The following is a 21,710-nucleotide window of genomic DNA, read 5'->3' as shown; positions in this document are numbered from 1 at the left end:
AAAAATGAAAAAAAAGAAGACTGCATTATAATAAAGGAAAAAGAAAAGAAAAGAAAAAAAGCAGGGAGGGAAGCATCTCCTCAAGCCAGAGAAGCTGGTTTCTCCTCATCCGCAGGCCCCTGCAACACAGTCCAGGCGAGGCTGGACTCCCGCTCTCTGCCCTCAGAAGGAAGGAGGCGGCGTGGAGAAGCCGGCGGGGTGGGGGTCTGAGGCCTCGGCTGCCTTTTGTCCCAGGTGGGGCCCTCTCGGTTACTTCCTGCCAGCTTCTCCTGACACAGCAAGGGTCGTCTCCCTGGTGCTCACGCCACCTTCCAGTATCACTTCAGCTGTGAATTTAATTAAAGCGGCGTCTGCCTCCTCTTCCGGGCCATTAGCAAGAGCGATGCTAACCAGAGCTGAACTTGGCGCTCTGGTCCTGGCGGCCCCCTCCTCCCGGCACCGGGAGCCCACGGCCAGGCCCCTGAGCATGGCCTGCCGTGGAGGCGCGCTGGCCACCGCCTGGACCGGGCCAGGCTGACTCAGGTCCTCAGGACTCCTACCGATCCAGCGAAGCCCTCCTTCGCCGGGGCGGGAGGACGTGTGGACGGCTGTCAGGGCTTAGAGGCGGTGGTAGCTGTGCGGGCTGAGGGCAGGTGGGTGCTAGGCCAGGGCCGGCTCCAGAATGGGATTCGTCCCTAAAGACCCCGCGCTGTGGTGAGGGCCTCCTTCTGCCCTTCCTCTCGTCAGTGGCTGGCGTTACCTTGTGGCCTGCCGAGCGATGCCAGCTCCTCCCCAGGCAGCATTTTGGAGGCAGGTGAGCACACCTATCTGAGGTCCTTGCCAGAGGGCAGCAGAGCGGCTCAGAGGGTGGGAGCCTGCCCCCCAAACCCTCACTCCCTACCAACTCCTTCCCAGAGAACTCCTTCCCCGAGGGAGGCAGGGCTAGAATTTGTGGTGAGAAAGGTGGGAGAGAGACCCTATCCTCGGGATTCATTCCCCTGCCTCTGACAGAGACACCAGTTTGAGAAGAAGTTCTTTGTGTCCCCTCATCCTCTCGGTGCACAGCTATCGGGAGCCCACTGTGTGCAGGGATCTGGCAAGACCGAGGAGGATGGATGTGAAAGGAAACAAACAGGCAATTGCCCCCCACAAAATACCTGTGGGTTGGGGGACCAAAGGAGCTGATGGAAGGAAACGAAGTGTCAGAGGAAGACGGGAAGAAGAGCAGGGACGGGGAGGAAAGGGCCGCTTGGCGCAGGGAGTGCGCGAGGCAGGGGCTACAGCGTGGGCCGCTGCCTGGGGACCCACAGCCTGGGCTGGGGCAAGGTGGTGTGGAGGAAGGGAGGCTGGGGCAGGGTAGGGAAGGCTGCACCTTCCCAGAGGTTCAGGGTGCTGGCGATCCTTTTATCTGGAAGATTCTTCCCTCAGATGCTCTTCCAAATCTCTGCTCAACTGTTCCTTTAGGAAAGGGACAGTCCCCTCCCCTGGATAACACATGCTCCACGAGAGCAGAGACTTCGTTCCTTTTATTCGCTGTTGTGCCAGGATTTTAGAATAGTGCCTGGCACAAGGCAGGCATCTCATAAACGTCTCGGTGTGGAATAAAACGAATAGGCTCTAGCGCGCTGCTTAAGAGCTCACATCAATACTAACAGCCACAGCAGTGAGAGCCACGGCGGCCGACGACCACCCTCACTCCCTCAAGGGTGATGTGAGCCCCAGCCAGGCCCAGGAGGAAGCAGTAGGATAGCAGAACCGCGCTGTCCGCCCCGAGAGTGAGGACAGCTGCCCGCTCCCCTCGCCAGTGCTGCGCCACCCACCGGAACCCCCGCAGAGAACGTTCTCAAGGTATCGGATCAGACTGCAGCTCCAGATGCCAGCAGAGGCCCAGAAATCCAGCTTTGTCAGACAGCTCTTAGGTGGGCTTCCCCTGACCACCGGTCCCTTAAGAAGCTCTAGAAGAGGCCACATTTCCCCAACATTCTTTCCCATGCAGGGGCCAGAACTCTAGGAGAGAGATTCACCTGCAGCCCCCAAATCCGGGAGCTCAGAGGCCACTGCCCTGTGGGCAGGGCCAGACCACACTGCCCGGCCAGGGTAGCTCATCCATGCATGACTCGGGAGAACCTTAGAGAATTCTGGAAAGGCAGTTGTCACTGCAGGCTGCCTCCAGGAGCTGTGGGAAGAAAAGCCTGGACTCGGGGGATCTGGAGGAGGAAATGCCCTGGAGGGTCTCTCCAAGGCTCTTTGGGAAGTCAAGTCCTGCTCTGAGTTTCCTCCCAGATGGTGGAACAAGTCAATCACATAAGTGGGCTTCTGGCTCTTTGAAGGTTCAGGGAAAAGCTTTGGGGAAGGCCTGGGAGGTAGAAGGCCATACCGCCGCTTCCTCGCTGTGTGACTGTGGACACGGGCTCACTCTCTGAAGCTCAGGGATCTTTTTGGGAAATACTGACATCAGGCAGGGTGGCTGTGAGGACCGCATGGATTCTCTGCAAAAGAATTTACTACCATGCCTACCTAGCATGTTCAAAAGTGCTGGCCATTTCCCAGGGATCTCCCCGAGGGCAGAGACCTCTGCTCCTCGATAAGTACCCCAAGTACCTACCAGATTGCCGTGTACCAAGGGACTCGGATACGTGGTGGCAAGCCACTGGAGCCATGGAAAGGGCTGAGGCCACCCAGAGCCCCGGGCCTGGGGGCAGGGGATCTGCGGGCTTATGGCTTAGGATTCGAACAAGAAAACAGGTTGTCTAGGAAGCAGGCTCCTGAGGATGCTCCTGCTGGCCTCAGTGACCTATAAACTGTGACCCCAGGGTCACCACTGCACTGCATTAAGGTGTCACATCAGCCCTGGCCTACCCCCTTTCAATCCTACTGCCCGAGTGTCCCCAGAGCTGAAGCTGGGAGGGGCAGTGGGCTCCCACCCACAGCTCACTTGACGACCAACTCTGCCTCCTCAATCCTTGGTTTACTGAGCATCCACTCTTGTGCCAGGCACTGCGCCCCAAACAAAGCCACCTGGAGCCCAGGAGCTCCTTGAGGGCAGGGCCTTGCTGGAGTCTCCTCCATGTCACCCGTTGTCTGCTGGCCTGAGGACGCCCTGTGTGGGAAAACCTCAGAACGCTGGTTTAACATGCAGATTCCTGAGCCCATCCCAGCTGCACAGAATTGTTTCAAGGGTGGGGGCAGGTATATACATTTTCAACAAGGATCTCCGGGTGACCGCTGCTTCCCGAGGTTTGGGATCTCTGCCTCAGAGGGCCTGAGATGCACCCAGGTGGCAGCTGGTGAGGAAAGGTGCTGAAAGCGCCCAGCACAGAAGCAACTGGAGCACGAGAAGGGAAAAGGGCGCTCAGTTCCCGCCACTAGAGGGAGCTGTGAGCCTTCAGACCATGAGCAGGCTGGAGCCCAGACCTAAAGGAGGCGATCCATTTCCCCGAGGGTCTCCCAAGGGCCACACCTGGGCTTGCAAACATCCGATACTGCTTGACAATGCTATACTCTATCAAGCAATTTTACAGGCCGTCAGGTCTTGGCTTTTCCGCTTTTCCTTTCGCCCACCCTCTCATCCATCCAGGTTCTCCCCTGACGAGAGCAGCAGAGGCAGCGAGGACTGTGTGGGCTCCAAGGGACCTCGGAAACCCTCCTGGGCCCAGCTCCCCTCTCCTAGAGGAGACAGGCCCAGAGAGGCCGGGGGATGCGTCCAGGGTGAGCCGAAGCAGACAGGACGGCGGTGCTGTTGAGGCCAGGGCTCACTGGCGAAGAGGGGCCCTCGGGTGCACGGCAGAGCGAGCGCCTCCAGGTGGCAGCACCAAGCGTGCTGGGAGAGCCTCGCGGGCCCCACTCGGAGGCCTCCCCCTGCCCCGCCTCCGGGGGAGGAAAGGGCAGGCTGAGAAAGGGCAGGATTCAGGGCCTCGGGTCCGGATGCCTGTCGGGTGGGGCGACACCCTGTCCTCTGAAGGATGGAGAAGGCTCAGGGTGGCCTTGCTGGCCCCCCATGGCCTTCTGACCCCACGTGCAGGTGCACTCTCGTGCTCGCTGGCTCCCTCCCACCCCGTCCCGAGACTGCGCCTCTCAGCCTGTGTATCCGGGGCTCTGGAGAGGGAAGCCCCCCCGAGGGCTCAGTTCTGGTCTGCCTGGCTGGCTCTTGGGCCCAGGGCGAAGACACTCAGGTAGCATGTGGGCAGTGACAGCCCGAGAAAGCCGAGCAGGGAACCCGTGGCTGAGAGACACAGAAAACCTGGCAGGGAATGGACAAGACAATGGGCCTTTCGTTTCTATGGAAACAGCACCTCAGGGTTGGGAGGCTGAAGCAGAGGCTGCTTCCACTTCACCTCCAGTTTGGCTGGGGGGTGGTGGGGGCCGGTCCTCGTGTGGTCGGGCTGGGCCCCCCTCCCCGCCCCTCCCTTCCTGCCAGGTGTTCACCATGGCAACGCTTCCTCCAAACAAGAGGAGCAGAGCAGCAGCTGCTGGTGCCAGGGGAGCCGGGGGTGGGGGTGCGGGGGCCAACAGGAAAGGGCACGAGAGCCAGCCGCCACTCCTGGGAGGGACGTGGGCCCAGGCCTGGGGTTAGTCCTGGCCCCCTACCACTTACTGTGCCCTGGGACCACGTCAGGCGCCTCCAGAGCTTCCATCGGCCACCTCCTTGCTCAGTCGGTTGTCAGGAGGGAAGGTGAGAGAGAAGGCACCTAGCACAGACCTGGCACATGCAGGCCCTCACTAAATGCTTCCTGGATGAGTGGAAGTCCAGGACCCGAGCTCCTGCCGGGCTCAAATTCAGAGGCTCCCAGGACTGAGCTAACTTTAAGGAGCAAATTTGTTCATACCGCCTCCGCACAGCCTGCACCGGGCTCTGCTGCGGATGCTGGGCACGCAGCAGAGAGGAAGATGCCCGTGGGCCCTGCACTGGAGGCGTTCCAATCAGGGCCAAGCTGGGAATCCTGCCCTCGTCCCCCGGCCAGCCAGGGAGCCCAGCTCCCCTCACGGCAACACCCCACAGCCACAGAGGGAGAAATCCAAATGTGGCGTCCCCTTCAACTCGGGGAGGCTGAGATGACACGAAGCCAGGGCGGTTGCCCTGGCGGTCCCATGCGCCTCCCGAAAGGCAGCTCTGGAGACTGCTCTGGAGAAAGAGATGAAGGCCAGGGCCTCTAGGGGCTCCTAGGGAGACAGTCAGAGGGATACCGCGGGTAGGAGTGCGCTCGTGGGAGGACAGGCGGCAGGCAAACACCGCTTGGTGCACAAACACGGAGAGGAACGAGACAACCACCACCAGAAACCTGGAAAGTGGGTCAGGGCATTGGTGGGGCAGCCGGAGAGGGAGGGCTGTGCTTGCCCAGGTTAGAGCCTGCCGTCCAATGGTCCAGCATGGAATGAGGTCTGCTAGAAAGCCTCTAGACTCAGAGCCAGGATCAAGGCTCAGCTCTGCCACTTGGCTGCACTGTGCCTCTGTTTCTTTGGTTACGAAGAAGGAACTTTGGGATACTATTCAGCCAGAGAAAGAATAAAGTTCTGAGACCTGCTGCAACCTGGAATAACCTTGAAAACATAAGCTCAGTGAAACAGGCAGGGACACAGGAACAAAAATCACATGCTATCACGTATGAGAGACAGAAAGCAGAGTGGAGGTGGCGTGGGGGAGGGGAACTTCCTGAGCTTCCCTCACTTACTTGAACAAGTCTGCGAGGGTCACTGTGACATGCCCTCTAGTAGCAAAAAAAAAAAAAGAGCTCTTGGGCGCCTACTCTGACTACCGGTGCAGAACCACTGGGCAGGGAAGGTATCGTTGTCATTTTAGAGAAAAGGAAACTAACTCAGAACTACAAGGCCAAGGCCGCAAGGTAAAGGCCTGCTCTCTCCAGCCAGCCGGCCTCTCTGCAGCTACGCTTCGAGGCTCCTCCGTGAGGCCTGGGGGCACTGGGCCTGGGGGCAGGGGCTCACCTGAGACATCAGCGCGGCTATCTTCGTTGGACCTCTTGCCCACCAGGAACTCGGCTTCAGCAAAGGTCTCAGTGGAGCGGGCACTGGCCATGCCATTGGGCGCTGTCGGCCTCTTGGTCCGCCAGCCGAAGAGCCCGCGGCCAGAGCGCTTGCCCTCCTTGGCCAGGGCCGCCTCCCTGCTGGCAGCTTCTCCCTTGCCATTTCGGGCAAGTGTCTCCTGGGGTTTGGGCTTCAGGTCCACGTGCAGGTGCGAGACCACCTTGCCATCCTTCCCGCTCCGCTCACCCGAGGGGATAGGCTCCACGGGAGGTAGCTCCTGCTCCACCGTGATCAGGTCGTTCAAGAAGTTCTCCAGGCGCTGGGCCGACTCGCCCCCTCCGGTGCCCTCCTTCTGCCCCTCGGGGTCGCCGCCGGCCTCCTGCTGCTGCCGGACAGCCTGGCGCATCATCTCCCCCGGCGGGTGGCGGCCACCTGACACCAAGGCGTACTTGGGGTTGATGAGCTTGCGAGCCACAGTGGAGGAGGAGTTGAGGCCGAGCCGGCCTCCCGCCAGGCCCAGCTGCCCGCCCAGGTCCACCTCCTCGGAGACGGCATACAGTTCCCGGAACTCCACATCGAAGGGCTCCACGTTCTGCCCCGTCAGGAGGAGGAGAATGTTCCTGTCCACGTAGGAGGAACTCCAGGTGAATCTGGCAATGTGGGGAAGAAAAGCAAGACACGTGTGCCCGGCCCTGCAGCAGTCCCTTGGCAAGCCCCCCACCCCCCAACACGGCAACCAGACTCCCGCTGCTTCCTGGCCGTCACCCTGGTCTGCTGTCCCTTCTTTTGTTCCCCCTTTGCTCCAGGTTTGGGCCTGAAATGCAGAAAGCAGGCAGCAGGTGCAGGAAAAGGGCACGAGAATTCAGGCCTGGGTTCAGACCTGGCTCTGACCATCACGGATTCATAGCCCTTGTGAAACGGGGCTAATAGGACCCAGATCCACAGAGTTGTGAAGCTCAAATGAAATAACTTCTGTAAAGCATTTGGCTCAGTACCTGGCATGGACACACATTTAGAAGACAGTACCTGCAGCTGCTACTAGTCCTAATGGTATTCCTTTCCCTATCAGTCCTTCCTGAATTTTTTTTCTCAATATTTATTTAATGTTTATTTATTCCTCACCCCCAACCTTGTTTGTGCTGTCTGCTCTCTGTCCATTTGCTGTCTGCTCTCTGTGTCTGCTCACCTTCTCTTTAGGAGGCACTGGGAAATGAACCTGGGACCTCCCATGTGGGAAAGAGCACTCAGTCACCTGAGCTACCTCAGCTCCCTGGTTTGCTGTGTCTCTCATTTTCTTTCCTCTTTGTGTCTCCTTGTTGCATCATCTTGTTGCGCCAGCTCGCTGTCTTGCTCGTCTTCTCTAGGAAGCACCAGGAACCAAACCCAAGATTTCCCATGCGGTAGGCAGTTCAGTCGCTTGAGCCACATCCACTTCCCTTGTTCTGAATTTTTAAAGCACTTGATATTTGCAAAAACCCATGCTTTAACCATGTAAGAGGGACTTGCGTCATTTATAGTTACATGTGCCCAGGTTTCTTCTCTCCACCTAGATTTTAATTTACTTGGAGGACAGACTCTACAGATATCAGTTCTTGTGTTCCTGGGGATTTATCTTTTTTTTTAAGAAAACTTTTTATTTTTTAAATAATTTCAAACTTGAAGGATAGTTGCAAAAATAATACAAAATTAATGCAGAGAACTCAAAAAAAAAAAAATCCTACCCAGATTTACCAACTTTTAACATTTTGTCACATTTGTTATATCATTCCTTCTACCTACCTATGGTCTACATATCTGAGGGTGGGTTGCATACATCCTCCTCCTTAACACTTAATTCCATGTACATTTCCTAAGAACAAGGATAGTCACGGAACCTCACTAAGAGCAGTTATCTAGATCAAGAAATTGAACATTGATACATACAGTCTATATTCCTGGTTTTTCTTTTTAAGTATTCCAATTCTGAATTGAATCAGAATTCTGGAGTCCACTTTCTCTGTACCACACTCTCACAATTCTTTCCCAGTGTAGTCCCTTCTCTCCTTCCTGCATGTTCCACCTAACAACCAGCCTCAGAATGCAACTGGCTTCTGTGGACCACGAAAGGCAGGCCGTGCTCAATGCCAGGGAGGAGTTAAGTTGACCATCTTTCTTGAACAATCCATTATCCAGGACAGGATGCTTGAGGGAAGGGACTGGCCACTAGTCAGGCAACATTTTTTTTTTTTAAAGATGTATTTATTTATTTAATTCGCCCCCCCCCCCAGTTGTCTGTTCTCTGTGTCTATTTGCTGCGTCTTGTTTCTTTGTCCACTTCTGTTGTCGTCAGCGGCAGGGGAAGTGTGGGCGGCGCCATTCCTGGGCGGCTCTCCTTACGGGGTGCACTTCCTGCGCATGGGGCTCCCCTACGCGGGGGACACCCCTGCGTGGCAGGGCACTCCCTGCGCGCATCAGCATTGCGCATGGGCCAGCTCCACACGGGTCAAGGAGGCCCGGGGTTTGAACCGCGGACCTCCCATGTGGTAGACGGACGCCCTAACCACTGGGCCAAGTCCGTTTCCCAGGCAACATTTTTAAACTCATGACTACGGAGGCCTCACTCTAGTATCTTCCTGAACAGTTACCGCAAAGAGAGGCCTCCGTGGGCCAACTCACCTGTAAGATCCAGTGGCTACTTTATCACCATCCACCATCAGGAACCTTGATGACAGGGTGCCCTTGACCTGCCCCAGGGGCATGCAGAAGCCAACACCTGTCACAGAGCGGACGCGGATGTTCTGTTGAGAAGAAGAGGAAAGCACGGTTTGGGCAGGCCCACGAGGCTCTGGGCAGAAGAAGAGCCTTCCTGCCTACAGGACTCTGCCTGCTGGTTCCTGCCCTTGCTGGATACTCTGCTTCCTGAGTCCTGACAGGTGGAACCCACTGAGCCAGTAGGAGGAAATCACCAAATCCCGCTTTGGGCATGGACAAGCTCGTGGTGGCTCCTGCCTATTCCCAAAGGTCCCCAGAGGACAACCACAGCCTCACAGCGGACTCGGCAATTTCCGTAGCCCAAGCACCCCAGGACCAGGCCAGGGCTGCCTCCTTCGGCCTTAGCAGCCTTAGGTTCAAGGTTGTGCTGGGCAGGTAACTAAGTGCTTATCAGTTCATGGGGCTTTGGACAGAAGGAAGGGGGCAGAGGGAGGCTCAGCCTCACCTCCGGCTCCACCTGAGTGGCGCAACTTACCCGAATACGGAAGTCAGTGAGCTCCAGGCCCTGACACATCTCCAGGAAATACTGCACTCCTGCCTTGTCCAGGATGATGTACACTGGGACCCAGCGCTTGGAGGCAGCATCAACAATATCTTGGAAGATATCGCCATCAGTGAAGAGGTCCATGACCACAGCAATGACCTGGGCAGGGAAGGATGCCAGAGGCTCATCATGGCCATGACCACACAGCTACACACACACCCTGGCCCAGAGAGGGAAGTGGTGACCAAAACCGAACTCCTCGGCCTCACTCATGGATCCTACATGCCTGCATCTGCCTCTGAGCATGTCTGAGCCCAGGATATGGGCTCTCTGATCTGGGAAACCCGAGGGTGTGGGCTGTGCTGCTCGGACGTCACCCTTCCCACCACCACTCCTGAGAATTTTCCAGGGGGTCTTTAGAAGCCATATCAGGATAGATCAAGGGGGTTGAGGAAAGTTGGTCCTGATGCCCTAGGGAAACAAGCAGGCTCAAGGAGATGCACCTGCTGAGCTACAGGAGATGGGCTCATTTCCATAAGCCACAGATCTGCTCAAACAGCACCTTCCCAGCAGGCCTGGCACGTTGCTCACTCTGAAGTACAGATCTGGGCAAGGCTTCAGGCAGCAAGGATTCCCTGGCTCGAGGTGTCCAGTCCATCCCACTCCATCCTCAAATCAAGGTCATTTCTCAGGGCCTTTCACTCACAAAAGTCAGTCCTAATTCTCCATCCTGGAAGGCGAGGCCTCCTGCAGCCTGAGGCAGATCTGCATTTCTGCCCTTAGCTTCCTCTGGTTCCCTACAGGAACCTTCTTCCACTCTAGCCAAGAGGTTTTTTTTCTTGGCCCCAAACAGTTCACAATTCAAGGAGAAGGTCAGCAATTCAAGGAGAGGGCCAGTGTGGGCTTTGGTTCTAACCTTTCCACGGCTTTCTTTTTACGTAACCTGAGGCAAGTCACCTAACCTCTGTGACCCTGTTTCCCCATCTACAAAGTGGAAATGCCCTGGCCTTTATACCTGCACTGCTGAGACTTGTCTAACAATGCACAATTAGAAGCGCTAACAATGCACAATAGAATCCAGTAAGAGAGATGACATGTGGAAAGCATCAATCACCATGCCTGGAACGCAGTGTCCTCAACTGTCCTGTGTGGGCAGTGGGGCCGAGGGAGTCTCCTTGCCGTCACAGCTGAGAACGCAGACTCCGAAGTCAGGGCATCAGGCCTGGCCTGCCAACTCCACCACTGACTGCTCAGGGCCCCACCCCCTCAGCAGGAAAATGGACAGGGCTGTCGTGAGGACTCAGTGAGACAAACTGTGGAAGTGCACGTAAGCTCAGTAAGTGTCCCCCTCCACCCCCATCATCATCACCATCACCACCCCCTCTGCACACGCGCCCTAACAGGACCCCTGCCTCTAAAGACTTCCCTCTCCCGGTTCACACGGTATCACCCGAGGCTCTCCTTAGCGCCTGCATTTGGTAGTCGCTCGTTTGAGTGACATTTGCGGATAAGCTATATAAGTTCTAACTTCAAGGGGTTAATCCAGTTGGACCCATCAGACATTTGCACAAAATAACTAAAACATAAGGTAAAGGAAGATAAATGCCGTAAGAGGTGCATGAATGACATGTGATTTGAGTGCAAAGAAGAGAGAGTGAGAGAGATTAATTACAGCTAAGGAAGAATAAGAAAGAGGTCGGCTGAGGACCCTTTCTGACACCTGAACGACGTGAATGAAGCCTGTGGGCACTGTGAGGAGTGAGGAGGGAAACTGAGGAGGGAGGTGGGCAGGGCTGCCTTGCACACGGGCTGGGTGGAGGGGATGGGTAGGCATTGTGCCTGCAGAGGAAGGGACACCTTTTTCTAACGGTGCTCGGGTGCCACATGGGCCAGTAGGGGTCTAGCAAGAGGGCCCTTCAAGCCAAGGGCAGGGCACGAAGGCACGGGGGCGGGAAGTGACCCGCACTCAGTGCTTTCGGCACGCCCCAGGCTGTTTCCGGGGCTTTGTGTAAACCGTGTCATTTAATCCTCACAGCTGTTCTACAAGGAAGGATTGCTCTTCCCATTCTACAGATGAGGAAGTAAATGCAGAGGGACACAGTAACCTGTCCAAGCTAGCATGTGGCAGAACAAGGATTTCAACTCAGGCAGGTCTGTGTGACCCCAAAGTCTTCATTTCACTGCAGTACAACTGCTCCAGATGGAGGTGGGACAGCTGGGAGGTATTTTAGAAATATCAAGTCAAATCGGATGCTTTAAAAAGACAAAATGCGATAGACAAACTTCGGGCAAGACTGACAAAAAGAGGAGATGCAAAAAAAACACTGAAAAAAAAAAAGGGAAAGTAATGACAGACATAATAGAGATTTAAGAAATTAGTAAAAATGATAAATATATATTAAAACCAATTATATATCAATGAATTTGAACATGCAAATGACATGGATAACACTCAAAAAGATAAACATAATACACCATAATGAAGTAAGGTTTAAACCAGGAACATAAGAATGATTCAACTGAAAAATCAATCATTTTAATCACATTAGTGGGGTCAAAGAGGGGAAAATCATATATCATTAGCTTAATATCTTTTAAAAGTATTTTATAAAGTTAAATCCTTATGATTAAAATTCTCAGAAATCTAGGAATAGAAAGGACTTTGGGAGGGGCTATCCACCAAAAACCCACATGAAACAGACAACAGAAAAGGTCTGAAGTGTTGAGCAAGTCAAGGCTACTAGCTCCCCTGCTTCTGAAACCTAGCACTGAAGTCCTGAAAATGCATTAAGACAAGAGAAAGATGTAAGAAATACACAAAGAGTGAAGAGACAAAACGACTACCAGAATTTAGAGATGATACAATTATTTTTAAATAGAAAACCCAGTACAATCAAGAGAAAAACAATTGGAATAAGAGGCTTTTGCAAGATTGCCAAATACTAGAAAGACTGACAATTTCTATTGAAACACACAATCTAGGAATGAATATCTTTATGGAGGAAGTTTGAAAATGCTATTAAAAGGATATTTAAAAACGTGAATAAATGAAAAGATAAATCATGTTCATGGGTAAAATGAGTATTTTAAGTATTACTTGAATATTTTAAAAACACAATTCTCACATTAGCCAATAAAATTCAATATAATTCCAATAAAAATTCAGACCATTTGGGAGGAACTCAAAAACTCAAGGGTCCATGAATAAGTCAATTTTGAAAAAAAAAAAAAGCTAAAAGTAGACATCTGTCCTACAGGATAGTAAGACATATGACAAAGCCATAGTAATAAGAATTGTGGTACTCAGGTAGAAAAGAACTGACACATAGACCAATGGACAGAATGGAAAAAGACATATAACATACACACATATATAAAACAATTCAGTGGAGAAAGGATGCTGTTCAGAAGATGTTACTGGGGAAAGTGGCTTACTCTCAGAGAAAAATAAAGATGGATTCTTACTACACATAAAGGTGAATTTCTGTAGGGCAAACTACTGAAATGTGAAAGATAAAACTAAAAGGAAACTGAAAAGACATAGGAAGGTATCTTCATGACATGCGGTAAAAAAGGATTTCTTAAACCAGACCACAAACCATAAGGCAATAAACAGAAACATTAAATAAATAAGATGCATTTGACAACCTGGGGGTTCTCTGTTCAAACAAAGATAACCAGAGACAAAAGTAACGGTGAATGGAAGAAGATAGTATCTACAATGTCTACTGCCTAAAGGAATTAATAATATGCAAGGGATTCCTGCAAATGAACAAGAAAATCCCAGGAAACAATTAGGAAAAGGAGCGAAGGAAATATGAAAATGCAGTGCTCAGGAGGAGATATGTGAATGGTTAATAAGTATTTAAAGAGAAGCGGACCTCATTAATGATCAGAGAAACTCAAAAGAGGTGAGAGAGGGAGAGATACCACTTTATGACTATAAGATTAAGTGAAAATTGGAAAGTTGGATAAAAAAATTGGAAGGTTGGTGTGTGGGGAAAGGGGGTCCTCGTTCACTGCTGGTGGGAGGGAAACCTGGTGCGGTGATTCTGCAGAGCCGTGGGCAGCACTCGATGGATTTAAGCACTGGCCTAACTACAAGCCAGCACTACGACTCTTGGCCACGTGCCCCATGGAAGCTCTTGGGTCTTTGCACAGGTCTCTAAGGGGTCAGGAACAACGAGGTTCACTGCAGCTTTCTTTGGGAGCTGCCAATAATTTAGATGTGCATCGCTAGAAGAGTGGGTAGGTGAAATGGGAGGAACGCGTACAATGAAGGGCTTTGTAGCAGGCAAAACAATGAACTAGCTCCATGTGCAGTGACTTGGATAATTCTTTTTAAAATGGACAGTGCCATTAAAAACGTTATAGAATGAGATCTGTACATAAATGGTATTGTTTAGATTATATAATTTATGTAAATAAAAACGTAGCATAAAAACACTGCATGCTTTTCAAGGACACGAACATATCAAAGGACGTAAACCAGATGCATTAGAGCGGCCATCTACAGAGGGAGAAGGAGAAAAGCAAACAAGAGGGGCCTTCCATGGATCGGTGATGGCAGTATACCATGAACTGAGGGACACAATCAGCTCTTTGCACTTGAGGTGCAAAAAAAAAAGGCCAAACATTCAAGTCCTCTGGACCACGCCAGCCTAGGTCTGGGAGGGGCACCTCAGCAGCAGGGTCCAGGGGCACTGGCACTTCTCCTGCTGTCTTCTCTCCCAAGCGCAGGCTGAGGCCAGGTCCACTGTGAGCTTCTCATGTCCAACCTGTCCGCAGAGCCGGGCCCGGAGCCCATTCTCAGGGCAGACCCGTGACTGCAGGGCCGGCTCACCGAAACGCTTCTGGGAGCCAGCCTTACGCCGGCTTCATTACTGACAAAGCAAGTGGGGAGGCCACACCAGCCCGTGCCTCTCCCCTACCTGAGTCAGGACGGGAGGAGATCACACAGGTGGGGGAGAAGGGAGGCCCCAGGACCCGGCTTTCAGGAGGTTCAGTCTGCAGCGCCCTGGTGAGAGCCAGCCATCTGTGTCACTACCAATTAAACAGTGAAATATCTGTAGTAAAAAAAAAAAAAATCAATTGCTCGCTGACTCCTGCGATCTCGTCATGGAGGAGAAGTGATAATTACCCTCTGCTTTGGTCTCTGAGGGCGCTGCTTGACATTCAGCTCCGCGCCGGGAAAACCAGCTCCCTGCTCCCTCGCGCGGGTGGTGCACGTACCCGCGTGGCCCGCCACGCAAAACCCAACCTCGAGACTCCCAGTGTCGATGGAAAGCCAGGTTTTTTTTTCTAAAAAAAGGACTGCACAGGCTCCGAACCCTAGGAAATGGATTTCTTCAGGAGGGCAAGCCCCCTTGCCCCCACTGGCTCCCCATCCCAGCATCCTTTACCACCGGGCAACCCGGGAGGGGGCTCATTAGGAACAGCCGTGGTTTTCAGATGCTGTCACCGGCCCGCGGGCAAAGGGGCTCTGGGGTTGTACTACTTCTCACCGGGCGTTTTGTCAGCTCCCCGCGTCCTCATTGGTGGCGCTGCCTGAGTTTGGGGGGGGGGGGGACCAGGTGGGGGGAGTTTGAGAGCCTCAGCTCTCTCTGTGGTTCAATTTTAATTAAAAGCGGCCAGCTTTCCTAATTCTCTTCCTAGACTCCTTAATTACTGCTAGGTTAAAAAACGAAGAAAACAAAAACACAAAGGGCCTCATCTTCCCCGTGCGCTCCATGGCAGCTGTGCTCAAGACAGCCGGGGACAGCCGCCGCTGGTTGGTGCACAGACGCCACCTGACGTCACGCCGGCTCTCCACACCCACGGAGCCCACTGCCGCTTGGCCCTCGACCCTGGCCACCTGGACCTCCGTCCAGCTCAGCCCCTGGCCACCTGGACCTCCGTCAACAGGGACCACTCTCCATCCCCTCAGTGGCCTGAGCAGACACCCAAGTAGGCTAGACTCCCCGCCACCGGCCAAATCCAGTGGGCCGCCGAGTGCACTCGGTGCCTACCTCATGGCGCGCCTCCCTGAGCCAACTCTTTCTATTCCCGCTGGCACTGCTGCCCCAGCCCTGACCCTTCTAGCTTCCTACCCAACCCTCTGGAATAACTTCCTGTCTCTACCACGTCATCCTCTGCCCTCCTACTCATTCTCCAAGGCAGTAACTCCCCTAAAATAAGACTGATGAGCACACAAGCCTGCTTAAAAACCACTGGTGGGGCCCACAGCCCTGAAGGGAGGATCGAAACCCCTTAACCTGGCCTTTAAAGGGTTTCGGTCGTCCTGTCTTCCTCTCCAGCTTTCTCTCGGGCCATGTCTCACCTCTGTCCTTTGATTCCAGCTGCGGCCAAATGATCTACAGTTATCCTAAAACAGGGCTTCTCCATTGTGGCACTATTGCTCTTTGGGGCCAGATAATTCTTTGTTGGGGGCTGTCTGTGCATTGTAGAATATTCAGTAGCATCACTCCTGGTTGTAACAAACTAAAAATGTCTCTAGACATTGATAAAATGTCTCCTTGGGGGAGGGGGCACACTGCACACAGGCAGTTTCAAGTCCCCTTGTTCCTACCCTCAGGAAACATGCATTTTCAAGACGGAGCCAAGAATTTCTCAAACTTCTCTCCACCTCAGTCCTGCCCACACTGTATTCCAAGCCAGTAACAGCTCCTTGACACTTTCCTGTAATGCCTGCTCAACCCTGCTGTCCCCTCCTAGGCTGCAGGCTCTGGGACAGCAGGGACCAGATGATTTTTCAGAATCTCCACTCTCAGCTCATCATAAAATCGGTTCTCTGTGTTGACGGAATGAATGTCCAAAAGGAGGGAAGGTCACATCTATCATTTTATTTGTTGGGTAAGAATGTAGCTTTGTGGCTTCTTTATTTCATTAACATCAAGTAATAGGGTGAAGAAAAAAAAAATGCTGAGCAAGATTCCTTGTTAGAAAGTATTGGTGGAAGGCAGAGTTGACATTCTTTCTCAAACTAAGGACATGGAAAAGGGAAAAGAAGTTAGCACCTTTTGGGGTTACTGTCCAGGGAGCTTGAAGGTCTGGTGTCTGCCTTTGCTCCATCCACCCAAGATCTCAAAGGAGCAGCCAGCCCACGATGAGGGCATGACTTGGCGAACGGGTAGAAGCCCCAAACCAAGGTAGTCAGTTTGGGATGCAGGACCACTGCTAGCACATATAGCGAGTGCCTTTGTGCAAATTACGAGAAGGCGCCCATCCTGACCAAGCGATGGAATGCAGGGCCAGTAAGTGTGACCTGGGTCCACGGGACATGAGCCCCTGTTAGCCCCCACACATGCCCTTGGCCGAGCTCATGGGGAGGGCACAAACCACACCATTGCACTTAGCCCTGAACTGAAGAGCATCCCAGCTCGCAGAGTCTCACAGAAGAAGGAAACTTGGACAGCGTCTGGCGGTCCCCAGGTGGGACTCAAGGCCAGGCTTCTGACCTGAGACCTGTGTGGGAACTCCAGGCTGCCTCCAGTCATGCAAAACCAGGATGCAAACTGAAATGCATTGGTAGGCATGGACAACAGCATGCCTTCCTCGTTGGTTTTCTCTGCTCTGCTGAAGCGAAGCTCTAGGGACCAGGAGTGGGTGCAGTTGCCTGCAAAGGTCCTGCACCAAATCCACCCTTCCTCACCCAGCTCCAAGGCCAAGCCTGCTGGACCTGGGCATGCTGGCGAAGGTCCCTCTCCCGGGAAAGGGAACGAGCCAGAAGCAGCATCACAGCACAGCCCTGGTTCAGGTCTACTCCTTCCCACTGATTTACTTATGAGCTTGGGGCTCGACTTTACTTCCCATTCTGCCCTGCCTTCCTCCCAGGGCTGCTGGGAGGTTCGGATGAGAGCATGCCCAGGAAATCCCAGGAAAACGCTGCGCAGTTAAGAAGGATCATTGAACTCACATGCTACAAAGCTAACGGGGCTAAGCCTGCCCACGCCAAGGTCCCTCAGGGTGGGGAGGGCCCCTCCAGAATGTTCCTGGCTGCCTGGGAGCCCAGGGGAGTTAGTTGGTCTGGGCCCAGAGGATGGTCCTTCCCTTTCCCAAGGAGGGTAGTCCTGGGTCGGCCTCCTGGCTCAGCTGTCTCTAGATTGGGGACTCTCCCTCTCTGATGGCCCCAGAGAGAGGAATCAAGGTGTATAGGGCAGTGGTTGTCAAACTTCAGTGGAGAAGGGGGGCATTGGGGACTATGAAAATGCAGATTCCAAGACCTCATCTTTGGAGATTCTGATTCAGCAGGCCCATGAGAATGCATTTTAAACCACCCTCCTTCCTCCCCGCCCCAAGGTGATCTGAATGCAGGTGAGAGAATCTTCACTCTGGCAGCAGAAAGTCTGTCCTATTTCAAGATGGGAAGACAATGCCTTCATGGGGCTGTAACGGGCTTAAATGAGGGAAGGCACATGGGGCCACCAGCCCAGGGCTTGGCCTGTGCCCTCTTCTCTGCTCGGAGGTGGCACCAAAACGAAGACGCTGTCCCTGCAGGGGAGGACGTGCACCGAGCTCCCGGGGAACCAGCCAAGCCAAGCCGAGCCGCCAGCCGCGCACCAGCAAGGTGGAGATATTTGTCCTTGGCTCGGTGCCCTGCCCAGCAGGCCCAGCCCAGAGTGGGGACTGGAGCCCAGGCAGCACTGCACCCCCACCAAGGTCAAAACCGGAACCGAGGCGAAGGGCAGCCCGACTAAGTGAAGAGTCTGCATCACCCACTGTTTGCAGAGCCACGCTGGCCATCTGTGCCTGCGCACCAGGCCGCCTGAACATGCAGACTTCTGGGGACTGGCACAGCCCCGGCCGGAGCACGGGAGGGGACTGCTGGAATACGGAAACAACCTGCCTGGCGGGAGGTCGGAGAAAAGACTGCAAATAGTTCCTTTTGTCAGCAAGGATGCAACAGGGCCTGGGTTTGGATTATCTCCAATATTTAGCCGCTCTGGTGTGAAAAAAACAAATAACAAAGCTTGACCTGTGCATTTTTTTTTCCTGCAGTACCGGAGGCTGGGGATTGAACCCGGGCCCTTGTGTGTGGGAAGCTGTCGCTCAACCACCGAGCCTAATCCGCCCTCCTGAGTTGTTCCTTTGTTTGCTTGCTTGTTGACTGTTTTTGTTTTTTTCAGGAGGCACTGGGAACCGAACCTGGGACCTCCAATGTGGGCAGCAGGCACCCAAATGCTTGAGCCAAATCCACTCCCTCGACCTATGCATTCTGTAGTAAAAGAGAAGAGAGCACTGGAAAGCGGTCTGCACAGCCAAGGGAGGGGCGTCCCCATGGCTTCCTCCCATCCCTGGACTCCAGAGCCATTTCACTAAATCCCTACAGTCCAAAGTGTACTGCAGTGGGAAAAGCACAGGCTTTAGGGTGAGAGGCTCCCCACTAGCTATGAGACCCTGGGCAAGCTACTAAGCCCCTCTGAATTCCACCTGCAAATGAGGAGAGAAGAAATGAGATAACGCTTAGACGGAAGCGACGCTGGCGGCCTCAGCCCTTCCCAACAGTGCCTGGCGCCCAGGAGGCGCTGCCTGGCAGTCTGACGGGGTGATCGCTTCCTGGGGGCAGCCGACTGCTCTCCCTCTCAGCGGAAGGACACAAACACAGGTGAAACAGGATAATACAGCCCTCAGCAGGTCCTTCCCCTGCTCAAAAACTCCGTGACTCCCCACAGAGTCGAGTCCAGGGCCCTCTATGCCACCAAAGACCTCCATTACCTTCCGCCCCTGACAGAGAATTCATGCCATGAGACGACCCTGTTCTCCAAGCACACCTGGCAGGCTTCGCTCAGGCGCTCTTCCAAGCCTGGCCCGGGACAGGTGCCCTCCCCAGGGTGCGGGGCTGTTCAGGCCTGCGTCTAGGCATGTGGGGAGCATCTCCCCCACCTGTCTGTGAGCGGGGGAGACAAAGCCTGCCATTCCTTCCTGTGCCTACACGGGGCCTGGCGCTCAGCAGAGGCTCTGAAGAGCACACCTTCACGCTAGGCGGGCCGGGAGAGCCATTTGGGCCTGAGCCCTGGCCCTCCAAGAAGGCAGAGCCGAGACCCAGGCTCGAAAGGGGCCTGCTCCCCGCTTGGAGGCAGGGCTGTCCCCGCCAGCGGCAGGACAGCTGCGCGGTGTCTGCGGAGGCTTCCCAGCTGTCTGGAGCCATGTTACATTATTTCAGGCTCGCTAATTAGACATCGTTAAACACCAGGCTCCCTTGCTGCTCCGGCAGCGGCTGGAGCCCAGTTCCCCCCAGCCAGGCCAGCTTCCTCTCCCAGACCCCTCGGCCCCCGTGTGGGGCGCTGATCCCAACCCCGCAGGGCCCTCTCTCTGCTGCGCAGCGCTGGGGCTCAGGGATCTGTCAGTAGGGGCTGGAGCCCCGGGCTAGGATAAAGAAAGGGGACAGACCAGGGAGACCGAGGTGTTCTCCGGAGGAAGAGGACAGATGTACCCGCGTGAGCAAGGTCAACTCATTCAGCCGTGAGGAACCCTAGATGCTCTGCCAGGACGTAAGCGGAGCAGTCTTTCTGAGATGCTAGGCCAGTTTTTCCCTACCCCACGGCATGCTTCTGGGATGACTTCCCCTGCACTAAGTTGGTGTTAATTAGTGAAAATTATCTAATGCAAGCTCATTTTAACATTAGCTTAAAGCTAAACATAATTAGGAAGATAAATCAGCTGCTAAAAAAAAAAAAATCCAGTGAAGATACACAAACCATTTTTAGGCTCATCTGCTGGATTGGGCTACTGGCCTCAAGCTCTCCAGTTCGTGGGCAGAGCCAGGTGTGACTTGAGGGACACCTGCCGAGGTGTTTCTTGACAGATCCCTCAGGGCATGGCCATCAGAGCTAGAGGTTGGCCTGGGGAGGTTCTGAGGAGCCAGGCCACGTTCCCCGGAGAGGCATGTGGAGGGTGCAGAGAAGGGTGTGGCTGTCCAGGGGGCTCGGGTGACGCGAAGAGCGTGAGGACACGTGCCCGGGCCTTTGGCTTTGCACCCACACCCCGCTCCCTGCCTGCCCCACTCTTCTTCCGTAACTGGCTAATTCAGCCGTCAGTTCCCCCAGGAGGGCTCCGCTCACCTGTCCTCTCCCTGCCGAGGTGGGGTGCCCCTGCTGCCTGGGCTCTGCACCCCAGATCTGCCCCGTCTCAGCACTCATCCACAGCGTACTGGAGCTCAATGGAAGGCAGTGCACGAGGCAGACACGGCTCAGTTCCCATCTGGCGCCACTAATTACCAGCAGTCTCACCTGACATTCTCTGAACTCAGTTTCCTCATCTGCAAAATGAAAAGTTGCCAGATGGTTGTGAAAATTAAATGCAATAAAATATTCTAAGGGAAGCGGACTTGGCCCAGTGGTCAGGGCGTCCGTCTACCACATGGGAGGTCCTTGGTTCAAACCCCGGGCCTCCTTGACCCGTGTGGAGCTGGCCCATGCGCAGTGCTGATGCGCGCAAGGAGTGCCCTGCCATGCAGGGGTGGCCCCTGCGTAGGGGAGCCCCATGCGCAAGGACTGTGCCCCATAAGGAGAGCCGCCCAGCGCGAAAGAAAGTGCAGCCTGCCCAAGAATGGTGCTGCACACACGGAGAGCTGACACAACAAGATGATGCAACAAAAAGAAAGAAACAGATTCCTGGTGCCGCTGGTAAGGATAGAAGCGGTCACAGAAGAACACACAGAATGGATACAGAGAGCAGACACCTGAGGGGGGGTAAGGGGAGAGAAATAAAAAAATAAAATAAAATAAAATAAAAGGGCTGGTGTGTGTCTGGCTCTTAAGTACTCAATAAGTAAGAGCTATTAACACCCCCTTCACTGTATTAGAATTGTTTTTTCTTTCTCTTTTTCAGATTTTCTTTTAGACTTAAGGGCAGGGTCCTTGTTTCACTCGTCTGTCAATTCCTAGTACCTGGCACATAGTAGGTTCTCAGTAAAACATGCTGGATGAGTGAACCAATGTGGTAAAGCTCCAGGCAGTCTGGGAAACCAGCCATGGTTCGCTTCTGGGACGAGGGTTAGGAGCAAGAGCTCTTATCCAGAGCCAGGACTGTGAGCAGCCCAGCGGAATGATGACCACGCCACAAGCTGTGCTGGGGCTGAGCTTCCGGCTTAGCTGGAAACCCCAGCCAGAGAACTAACAATCAGAAGAACCCCAGTCTCTTCCAGGGCCGAGGTTCTAGGGTCATTAGCAAGTTCACAGACTGCACAGGTCTCAGAGGAGGAAAAAGGAAACTAGGGAAGGCAGCAGCTCCTGCAGAGGCAGCCCGGCGGTGCACCTGGGGCGGGGAGCCTGTGTGGCTGGAGTGACGCAGGACAAGGCCAGGGCAGAGGCGGTGGCTGGCCAGAACCTGCCCCTGGGTTCGTTTGTTCTCTGCCCTGCTCTCCCCCGCCCCCAGCTCAGATAGGAAGCGCGCTCCAGAACAGGCTCTGCTTTGTAGACTCTGAGCAAAGGGAGGCGGATATGGCCACCCGCCAAGCTGGCGCAGCAGTTCAGGGGGTAAGGACATGGAGGGAATGACGGGTGCTGGGCTGGGAATC

The 21,710-nt window shown here is 54.1% G+C and overlaps 1 protein-coding gene across 1 annotated transcript in view; it reads right to left on the bottom strand.

Moving 5' to 3' along the window:
• Positions 1–21,710, bottom strand: part of FAM83F (family with sequence similarity 83 member F) — a 35,530-nt gene that overhangs the window by 5,036 nt on the left and 8,784 nt on the right. Inside the window, exons 2-4 of the mRNA XM_004447829.4 lie at positions 9,185–9,352; positions 8,614–8,735; positions 5,920–6,608 (exon numbers count right to left, since the gene is read on the bottom strand). Of these exons, the coding sequence (XP_004447886.1) occupies positions 5,920–6,608; positions 8,614–8,735; positions 9,185–9,352 (979 nt within the window). The remainder of the gene's footprint in view (positions 1–5,919; positions 6,609–8,613; positions 8,736–9,184; positions 9,353–21,710) is intronic.

This window comes from Dasypus novemcinctus, chromosome 12 (assembly GCF_030445035.2).
Source record: "Dasypus novemcinctus isolate mDasNov1 chromosome 12, mDasNov1.1.hap2, whole genome shotgun sequence".
NCBI lineage: Eukaryota > Metazoa > Chordata > Mammalia > Cingulata > Dasypodidae > Dasypus > Dasypus novemcinctus.
Note: the sequence above shows the minus strand (reverse complement) of the source record. Positions and strands in the feature narration are given on the sequence as shown.